We start from the raw sequence: 11,105 nt of genomic DNA on the forward strand, positions 1-11,105 counted from the left end.
AGCCCCGCCTCCTTAGTTACTGTTGTTAAGGCTAAACCTTTTTTTTTAACTTATCTTCAAATTTTTTCAGGGAATAGCAAGACCTTGACAAATGTTTTGTTAGCTGTAGCTAGCAAGCTAACAAAGTGAGCACCGGTTGAGTTTTTCAAATTAACATCACAAACGCGCTAGGTTGAACATGGTCAAACGTTTGTCAACCAGGTGGGCTTAATTTACTCCATTTTTCTAAGCCCCGCCTCCTTAGTTACTGTTGTTAAGGCTAAAGCGTTATGTTTTTACCTTATCTTCAAATTTTTTTAGGGAATAGCAAGACCTTGACGTCAGACATTAGAAGACAAATGTTTTGTTAGCTGTAGCTAGCAAGCTAACACAGCGAGCACTGGTTAAGTTTTTCAAATTAACATCACAAACGTTTGCAAATGTTGTAAAATGTGCTACCGGCTACTTATGCGCTAAGTTAAACGTGGTCAAACTTTTGTGAACCAGGTGGGCTTAATTTACTCTCTTTTGCTAAGCCCCGCCTCCTTAGTTACTGTTGTTAAGGCTAAACCTTTGTTTTCAACTTATCTTCAAATTTTTTTAGGGAATAGCAAGACCTTGACAAATGTTTTGTTAGCTGTAGCTAGCAAGCTAACAAAGCGAGCACGGGTTGAGTTTTTCAAATTAACATCACAAACGTTTGCAAATGTTGTAAAATGTGTTACCAGCTACTTATGCGCTAAGTTAAACGTGGTCAAACTTTTGTGAACCAGGTGGGCTTAATTTACTCCATTTTTCTAAGCCCCGCCTCCTTAGTTACTGTTGTTAAGGCTAAAGCGTTATGTTTTTACCTTATCTTCAAATTTTTGTAGGGAATAGCAAGACCTTGATGTCAGACATTAGAAGACAAATGTTTTGTTAGCTGTAGCTAGCATGCTAACAACACGGGTTGAGTTTTTCAAGTTTGCAAATATTGTAAAATGTGTTACCAGCTACTTATGTACTAAGTAAAACGTGGTCAAACTTTTGTGAACCAGGTGGGGAAAACGCGCGAAGCCATCGGTCTGGACGGCGAGGTGGTGAACCGGCGGCGGACCATCAGCGGCCCCGTCACCGAGCTGGTGGCCGCCGCCATGCGGGAACAGCCCACTCCCCTGGCTTTCCCGTGCGCCTCCGTCCAACCGGCGTCCTCCCCTCCCCCCGTTAATTCCTCCTCGCCGCACCCTCCGTCCTCTCCGCACCCAAGCTCGGGGGGAAGCGGGAGCTCGTCGGAGAACCTGCCGTTCGCGGAGGAGGGAAGCCTGACCATCCGACGCCAGGGTCGAGGAGAAGGAGAAGGACAGGTAGCTATCTATATATCTATCTACATATCTGCATATATATATATATGTGTCTATCTATCTGTCTATGTATGTATTATATATGTATTGTAACGTGCTAAAGTTAAATGTGCTCAATGGCTTTACAGACCCATAGTCAAGCTTCTGTGTTTTGCTTTATTTGTGTTCTGTCAATGTTTGACTGTGACCTCTTATCACGAATGTATGAATTTTTCCGTTAGTGTGTATTTTGTGTTTGTCTGCAGGGCGACGGCGAGGGCCCCCAGGGAGACGGCGGCTACGCCCCGGAGGACCCCTCCAGGGTGGAAGCCACGGCGACCCTAAAGCGCCGGCCCCGCAGCTCCAAGCCCCACCCCAACGGCTCGGACTTCACCCTGCAGGAGTCGTCCACCGTCAAGCGGCGGCCCAAGAGCCGCGACAAAGAACCCGAGGGCTACGCGGACATGGCTAACGCTAACGGGGAGCCCGCGGGCGGCGGCGGCGGCGGCGGCGGCGGCCAGCCGAACACCACGCAGCCGGTCCCCTACCAGAACGGCACGGCCACCATGAAACGCCGCCCGGTGTCGGAGGCCGGAGTAACGGAGCAACCGCAACCTCAACCCCAACATCAACCTCAATCGCAAATGGCTGCTCCTCCTCCTCGCAGGAGCAGCGTGGACCAAGCGGCTCCGCTGGTTAACGAAGGCGGTCCGGTGAGGAAACCGAAGCCTCCCGTCTCCCCGAAACCTGTGGTGGCGCAGATAAAGAGACAAGGAGGCCCCCCGACGCCGCCCCAGCCTGTCTCTCACAAGAGAGTCCCTCTGCCAGGCCCCGGGACACCTGGAAGTCCAGGTACTAACACTTTATGAGTCCATGTTTATAACTGAATCAACATATATGATGAAGTTTAAACTGTTTGAAGCATAATGAGCCTCTAAAGGAAGAAAATTAGACATAAGAAGATCCCCCCAGACTCTTTACTCCTACTCTACAGTCAGTACATTCACATGCACGTGAAAAAGACGAATTATTGCCTTAATCTGACTTTAACTGGACAACGTAAGTGCATGGAGTTCTCTTTATCGGATTAAGACACCCAGATAATGTGATTTTCTCCGGCATGTAGACGCCTTAATCAGAGTTAAACTAGACACCTGAAGCACATTGAAGAGCTGAACTATTATCAATCTTGTTGTTGAAAGGCGGCCATATTAACCCGCTGAAAACTCACATATCGCCACCTAGTGTGGAGGAGGAGGTCATGTTCCCATCAGTTATTTGATTTTCCATTGCATGTAAAGTGGGACTTTAGTCAGAAAGTTGAATTTCGGTTGTGGCTTCTGCGTTAAATCAGATTTATAGTAGAACGTTAGATCGGTCTCTAATCCATCTTCGCTGTTTTCTGTCTGTATAGTTGAAGGAAAGAAGATTCCTCCGCCGGTGTCGCCCAAACCGGCGCCACCGCCCACGGCGCCCAAACCCTCAAAGCTCATCCACTCCATGACCAGCCCCCCCTCCCCGACTCCGGCGCCCGCCCCGATCAAGCAGCACCCCGCGGTGTCCCGACAGACCAGCTCGCCCCCCTCGTTCCCGCCCTCGAACACCCCCAGCCCGCCCAACGCCAAGCCGACGAGCCCCTCCCCCCAGAGCCCCCACACGCCGCAGACGCCCACCACGCCGCAGACGCCCCAGACGCCCGCCACCCCGAGCCCGACCCCGCCCCCAGTCAAGCCCCCCCGCTCCTCCATCGGGGGGGTGTCAGTGGACAGTGGGATGACGGGGGGCGCCGTCACGGCGCCGGCCCCGACGACGCCGGACTTTGGCGTGGACTCTTTGGTGCATCAGAAGCTGGAGGAGACGAGCGCGTCGCTGGCTGCTGCTCTGCAGGCCGTGGAGGATAAGATACTGAGACAGGAAGAGTAAGAACCAAACACGCACATTTATAAACCAGAGATACACACAACACAAAACTGGCAGTTAGCAGCTCTGACACACATTTTACATAAACATAAAGAGCTTGTTATGCTAGCACTGAATCTTTTTGAGGTTAAATAAGTGTAGATGACTATTAATTAGTCCAGGAGGATGCAGACGTACCCTAATAGTGGAGATAATGCATGATTTTAGTTTAATTTAAAGATAATTTATAAATTTTGTCGACTGTAGCTTGAAAGCTAGCATGCTTCGAGCTAGCATGTTTGAACTGCCTCGACTTTGTGGTTTAAAATCACTAAAACTTCACTCTGTTAGCTTGTTAGCTGCAGCTATCAAATCCTGCTGGAATAGATTAACTGCAATTTTCCAATAACATTTACACCTATTCCTTATTTTGACCACTAGGGGGCAGCACTGTTTTAGTATGGACATAACAACAACTCTGAGACGCAGAACTTAAATAAACTAAAGTATAGTTTCTTAAGAATTTTCATATTGTTCATAAAAATGTAAATATTTCCATCATGTGGTTGTTTGTCTTTGCACTAAAAAAAATGGAATTAATTTAATTTTTTTTTATAAGACGTTATTATAATTAGTATTTTTTTCTGCTATTTCGATACTGGTCCGGCCCACTTGAGATCAAATTGTTGTGTTAGTTGTTGTTGTTGTGAGTTTGACGCCTTAATTTCCTCTCTTTTTCTAAGCCCCGTCTCCTTAGTTACTGTTGTTGAGGCTAAAGCTTTAAGTTTTTAACTCATCTTCAAAGCTTTGTAGTTATTTGTGGGAATAGCAAGACTTTGACGTCAGACGTTAGGAGACAAACGCAGCAGGTGTTGTTAGCGATAGCTAGCACGCTAACAAAGCCGGCACAGGTTGAGCTTTTCGAGCAAACGTCACAAACGTTCATAAATGTTGTAAAATGTGTTGATGTGTGACGCTTTGTGTGTCTGTTTGTGTGTGCGTCCAGCTCCGTGGCCGAGCAGAAGACCACAGTCAGCATCCTCGACGACATCGGCAGCATGTTTGATGACCTGGCCGACCAGCTGGACGCCATGTTGGAGTAACCGTGGAACCGGGTCTCCACGGCAACGCTGCATCCAGACTGACTCAGGCGGCTCCAAGACGCTTCTATCTCTCTCTCTCTGTCTCTTTCTCCTGTATCTAACTTCCAAGAAAACCTCTTCCTTCCTTCCTTCCTTCCTCCACCCGTCCGTCCGTCCGTCCACCGCTGCTCTGTAAGAAAAAACAAAACAAAAAAAAAACTCTGTTCTTCTCCCCTTCCTCCTCCTCCTCCTCTTCCTCCTCCTCTCGTCTCCCATCGCTGATAATGAAACTGATGATGGAGCAGCACAGCAGGTCTGGACAGACAGACAGAGAGAGAGAGAGAGAGAGAGAGAGAACAAGAATGAAGAATGGATAGATGAGCAAAAAAATAAAAGGACCAAAAACGACAGAAAACTGAACAGAAGAGATTAAGAAAAGCAACAAGATGGAGGAGACTGCAAACCGAGAACTCCACGTGGAGTCTGGAGGTGAACAGATAAAGAAAACTAATAAGCGACTGAAAAAAATAAACCAACTGTGTAATGAATCATAGTATGGTATGTGTACATTCTACGCATGGAGAGTTTATATCTATTGAAGAAGTCCTGCATTAGCACACTAATATATATATAAATATAATATACCGATGAATATGAATCTCTAGCTCTTTTGATTTGACGTCTTGGTTCTGTGTGGAATGGTGACCTCTGGTGTTGTGACGATGTAAATGACTTGGTGGATTTTTTTTTTTTTTATTCTAATTTTTTTTTTTTTTTAATATTATTATTATTATTATTATTATCTGTGACCAAAACGAGACTATTCAGCTCCTGTGGTGTGTGTGTGTGTGAGAACGAGGAAGAAATCAAGGAAGTAAGAAAGAGACAGATGGTGTTTGTGGTATTTAAGGATCAGATTCAGTTTCCTGTCCCCGGGGGCTGCACCTCTGTCACATCATCACACTGTACCACACAGACACACACAGACACACACACACGGGAGAAGCACAATGACCCATGCAGACACACCTGCACACTGCATTGGCTCCTGCACAATACGAACTAAAACAAGAGGGAGGCATTTCTGCAGGTTGACGGTGGATAAAGGGGAACTTTAAGAGAGCAGTGCAGGTTTTTATTTTTTAGACAGAGGTAAGGTGGAACCTGGAGAGTGTTGCAAATACACAATTTAATATCCCGTACTTTAATATTTGGTGTCGGCCAATAAGCAGCACTGAGATTTATAAAATGCATAAAACACACCTGGTGGATTCTCGTCTTTCAACGCTGAGTCAAAGTTGTTTTTACACTGATCAACAGAGAAAAGAGTCGAAACATCTCTCTAAAAATAACCTAAAACTGGTATAAACACATAAAGTTATCAGTGTTTCAACCTTGATTGGGATTTTTAATGAGAACCCAAATATTCCTCCATATTTAGCTACATTCATTCTGCGCTAACCAGGCATGATGCTGCCACCGCCATGCTTAACCCTTTAAAACCGAATGTGGCACGTTTGCACACTTTGACTTACCTCAAACGTTTCAGATCCTGGAAGGTTTTTTTTATACTCTTCTGACACGCAGTGAATTGTACATAACTGTACATAAATTTAAAGTTCCCAGTATTTTAGGAAAACATGGCAAAAGTACGTTCTCACAAGACATTATCTGATCTTTCTAGTGTCAAAATAAGCAAAAAAAAAAAGTTGGGACGTTTTGAGGCTTCACTGTTACAGGGTTAAAGCTGGGGATCCTTCTCTCAAGACCAGTGAACCAACCAACACAATACTGACTCACCAAAATGTCAGCCATAATATTATGACCACTGACAGGATAAGTGAATAACATTTAGCCACCTTGTGGGAATTCAACGTTCTGCTGGGAAACTTTTGAACCTGGTATTCAGTGATGTGGACGTTACTTAGACATGTATCACCCACCTAGACCAGACCAGGCACTTCCACCCCATAGCAATGACACTCCTTGATACTCCCAGCCGGATGCAACTACAAAAACGGTTTAGGAACAATTAAAAATACATGAAGATCAGCACAAGGAGTCGGCCTCCAAATTGGAGGCAAAAGACACAATATTAGGAAGGTGGTCACAATGTTATGCCTGATCAGTGTATAAGAAGACGTAACAATGAGAACGTAACGTAAGAAAAACAGTGAGATTTATTTGCCTGTATCCACCAACACCAAACAATGCACAAATAGCATTAGCTAGCTAGTAATGTGGGGTATTTTAGTGTCTAAAGAGGAGGAGGAGACCAAAAACGGAGCTAAAAATACAGATTTTATTGGAGTTCCTTTCAGCGCGTGGTCGGTTAACGCTAGCAAATGGATGCTAATGTTGGTTTGTATTGACTAGATGTGAGACAATCAAGTTTGGCATGAATTAGGGACACTATGAAGGCCTTAGCGACATCTGATGAGTCACAACATTAGGACGGTGGTTAAATTAAAAGCTCTTTTTTTCTGTTGATCAAACTTCTTTGGTTCAAGGCGTTAAACCAAAATAAATCTAAGGACGTCACTGGAACTCACTGGGATCATTTATTTTGTTAACGTAATAAAAGGCTTGACGTTGCTACTGTGCTAGAAGTAAATCTGCAGCCAACAAATGTAAATACAGGAAACATTTAGACTTGAGTTTAGGATTCTCCCATAATTTTTTTCAGTGTTGGCCCCAAAAAAACCTGCTTCTCTACATTCAGGATCCTGTAGAATTACAATAATTCCTCCCTCTCTCTGTCTTTCATCCCACATTTTCCCAACCACGCACCTCTTGTTGCCATGACAATCTACATCATCACCATTCTCATCGGCGTCACCATGGTTACTACAGTGTGATGCTATGACACCGTGCTCACAATGGTATGAAAAAAGAAAAAAAGAAAAAAAAAAGAGAAAGACAAAAAGAAGGTGTTAGGACGGATGGAGTGAGCGGTGGCAGCAGAGATCTGTGAAGGGTTGAACCGACCGGAAAATTTGGTGCAATATTCACAATTTGCGCCTCAGGCCCATGAAGCAAAATCACACATTCCCCAATAAGCAGCCGAACTCCTCACATGAATAAATTAAGATAATAGTTGTGGTATTTAAATTATTATCACATAAAGATTATATATAAATATATATGTGGATATTTGCAAAAAAAAATAAAATAAAATAAAAGAAGAAGAAAAAGTGTATTTATGATGTGTTTGTCATCCTGAAATTATTTTTCAAAGATCTAGTGTTGAATCATGCTTAAGTGGTCCAAGCTGAAGAATTGTTGTAGGAAACCATGTTGGGATATTTCCAGGAAGTGTTGTTTATTTCATTTTTTATTTTTTATTGTTTTCTCTGCCTACATGTGTCCATGTGTCCAGGTGTGGCGATGTGTATAATACAAGCAATCCTTGTTGTGTTTGTATTGATTTTTTCTTTTCTTTTGTTATTTTTATTTTTGAAACATGTGCCTTGCTTTGTGGTTTTGGTCTAACTTCAATACAGTAGATGGGTACGTACAATGTAAGGGGATCGCTCTCTTTTTACATGATGCTTTCTTACTTTGTTACATGTGTTTGAAGTAAGACACATCTCTCCTCACATGATGCTTTCACATGGTTCCACAATTTTCTCTGAGGTTTAGGGAAATAGTTTTGGGTTAAAAAAACAACAACAACAAAAAAAAACACTAAATGGCACTCCCATGTTTGTACGCTAAATATGAAGCTATATCTAATAGCTGGTAATAGTTTAAAGGACCTGAGTGTAGGATTTAGTGACACCTAGTGGTGAGATGGCAGATTGCAACCAACCATATACCTCTAATTACACCCTGTCCTTTCAGGTTTGTTGACATACAAAACGTGGCTACAAAAACTGCAAAAAAAAAAAAAAGAAAGTCTCTAGAAACAATGTTTGGTTTGTTTTATCCATGGAAACATAACAATTCAAAATGGCGGACTATGAAAGAGGATAATTTTCCTTTGTATATGTAAAAACACAACAATTCCCATTTCCAACATGATTGTGAAAACTATAGCCCATTTCTGACAGTATGATAAGAATAGAATAAATCCTAAACACTTGACCTTTACCTTAGCTTGGCGTAAAGTAAGGGCTAGCTAGCTAATTAACAACTTATTCGTTTAATTCGTACAAACACAATACTAGTGGTTTCCTCTTTCCATGTTTTATGCTAAGCTAAGCTTTTTCTTTTGTATTTTTTGAGATTTTGCACCAAGATACATAACATGCTAGCGCTATGCTAACCAGCTAATGGAGGTAGCTTCGTGTCTGGTGTCCGTGAAGATTCTCAGTCATCCAGATCATGGTATGTTTATATATATATATATATAAAGCTGAAACCAGGGAAACTGGACTAGTTGGGTTTTCTTGAAGACGTTTTTGTCAAGCACAGAAGCTACTTGGATGAGCTGCATATCGTTTTCAAGAAATAAGTCCAGTTTCCCGTGTTTCAGCGTGTTTGAATATCAAATGACCTGGATTATATTTGGTGAACATCCATGAGAGTGGTAGCTTTCTTCAGTCTATTAGTAGGTGGCAGTTCCTCAGTGTTCCTCAAATATCTGAACTACTGTAACAAATGCAAGTATATGGCTCCGTCTGAACTCTTGAAGAATATGCAGGAAAACGTTTTGCCGTTACACCCCTCAGGTGTCGCTGGGTCGGCTGTTAAAATGAGTGTAATGAACGTGTAGGTGTACATTTTTAATTTCTTCTGAAACCACACATCCACAAACTTTAATTTTTGTCAATTCTGGCACAAAAAAATGTCAGTTTCTAAGTTCCTTGGATCTCATTTTGGACATCTTCCATGTCATTATTTCCAAGTGTGTTTGGGTTCAGGCTATAAAGATAAAAGGTAGATGGTTTAAAAAAAAAAAAAGAAAGAAAAAAAAGAAAAACACAGATGATCAAACATGTCGTGGAGCAAAAGTACTGTTCATTTCTTCTTTCTTAAGAAAAGATGAAGCCAAGCTGTTTTTATTTTTTATTTTTATTTTCCGCCTGTGCTTATCTGAACAGACGCCCGACCGGTGTCTCCTCTGCTCTGCAGTGACGGTATGCGAGTGCTTGAGAGAGGCCAAGTGTGTGTTATGTGTCGCTATGCTACTGACTGTATGAAAAGAAGAAAAAAAAAACATCAGTGTGAGTGTGTGTGTGGGTGTGCGCGTGCGTTGTAGTGACTGGACAGTGGTGTGTTTGCATCTTATGGCCATCTGCTCTGAATAAATAAATGTTCTATACAAATTTAACCACCTCACCGGGTTTTTGTTGTTGTCAGAGACGGCTATCCTCCGCGGGGCAGCACACAGCTACATTATTCATTTTATATTTTATATTTATATTTATGAGAACTGCTCATGCCTCTATGCTAAATATAAGGCTAGTGCCAGCTAGCTCAGCAGTCAGAGTCAAACTATTGTATTTACACTTTTGTTTCTTCAGACTAAACTCACAAGACGTAATAGTTGGATTCTGATACCACATGACCAGCCCTTTTAGTTTTTTTATGCTAAGCTATGCTAATTAGCATCTGTAAATAGCTTTGCCTTGAAAAACCAATAAACAAAACACTATTTAAGTATTTTGAGCTCAATGTAGTTGTTACATTGGCACTTTATGAAAAGTTAACTGTTATGCTAAGGCTAAGCTAATTAGCTTGTGGAAATAGCTTTGCAACTGTTGCCATCTTACTTTAAAAAAATGACAAACTATTAACCTGTGTCTCCTCCTGACTACACAAAAATTAAACTAAAAGGTGAAAAGAAAATTCTTACGCTACAGATTTTTCAATTTTATACCTCATGAAACACTAACTTTCTCTGATTTTCAATTTTTTTGGTAAGCTAATTAGTTCCTAGAAACTAACATTGCGAGTGGTTTCATCTTACTCTGGAATTAGCCAAAATGTTAACTTTTGTTACATGTGTTAACCATTACCACTCTACAGAAATTAAGGCAAAAGGTAAAAAGAAGTTACCTGACATTCTACTGACATTTTTAGTTTTCATGCTACGGCTAAGCTAACTAGCTTGTGGAAGTGGCTTTGCAAGTGGTATCATTCTACTCTGAAAATAGTCAAACTATTAACCCGTGTCTCCTTCTGACTACACAAAAATGAAGTGAAAGGAAAAACGTTATGCAACGGATCTTTCAATTTTATATCCCATGAAAGGCTTTCTCCAATTATTTATTCTAAGCTAATTAGCTCCTGGAATTAGTGTTATGAATGGCATCATCTCACAATGGATATGTTAACTACTACCACTATCAAGGAATTAAGCCAAAAGGTGAAAAGAAAAACATTAAGTTATTTAAAAAGTGTTTTGATTCTTCTTTATATTTCTAGTAGCTGTTATGATTCTTGGGGATTTGATACTTTTTGCCATTTTTTTTTAAACTATTTTTATTTTTTATGCTAAGGCTAAGCTAATTAGCTTGTGAAAGTGCTTTGCAAGTAGTGTCATCTTACCCTGAAATTAGCCAAACTATTAACCCGTGCCTGTGAGTCACACACACTTTCCACTATATAGAAATTACAGGTTTAACTATTAAGCGGTAATTAAGTGGCCAGCTAAGATAGCACACGTCCATTAACCCTCAGTCATTCGTTTAATTTGACCATTTTTCATATAAATGAAATCCTAATATTGCAGAATGAATGATTTTATTGTGTTATGGCTGAGAGATAAAAAAAATGTAGTTATATGTCAATATAATCTTAATCATACTCTAAGAAAAGAAAAAAATCCCCAGCCACCCAACATTAGTTTTATGGAAAATAGCAAATTTTTCATGTTTTT

General features: G+C 41.4%; 1 protein-coding gene across 6 annotated transcripts in view; it reads left to right on the plus strand.

The window, feature by feature from the left end:
• Positions 1-9,554, plus strand: part of caskin1 (CASK interacting protein 1) — a 100,251-nt gene extending 90,697 nt beyond the window's left edge. For 5 of the 6 annotated variants that reach the window (XM_047571498.1, XM_047571501.1, XM_047571500.1 and 2 more), the window contains 4 exons: positions 1,017-1,322; positions 1,541-2,150; positions 2,713-3,217; positions 4,204-9,554. In XM_047571498.1, coding sequence (XP_047427454.1) covers positions 1,017-1,322; positions 1,541-2,150; positions 2,713-3,217; positions 4,204-4,300 — 1,518 coding nt within the window. In that variant the 3' untranslated portion in view covers positions 4,301-9,554. The remainder of the gene's footprint in view (positions 1-1,016; positions 1,323-1,540; positions 2,151-2,712; positions 3,218-4,203) is intronic. The other variant, XM_047571499.1, reaches the window with a different exon arrangement.
• The last annotated feature ends 1,551 nt before the right edge of the window (positions 9,555-11,105 follow it).

This window comes from Mugil cephalus, chromosome 20 (assembly GCF_022458985.1).
Source record: "Mugil cephalus isolate CIBA_MC_2020 chromosome 20, CIBA_Mcephalus_1.1, whole genome shotgun sequence".
NCBI lineage: Eukaryota > Metazoa > Chordata > Actinopteri > Mugiliformes > Mugilidae > Mugil > Mugil cephalus.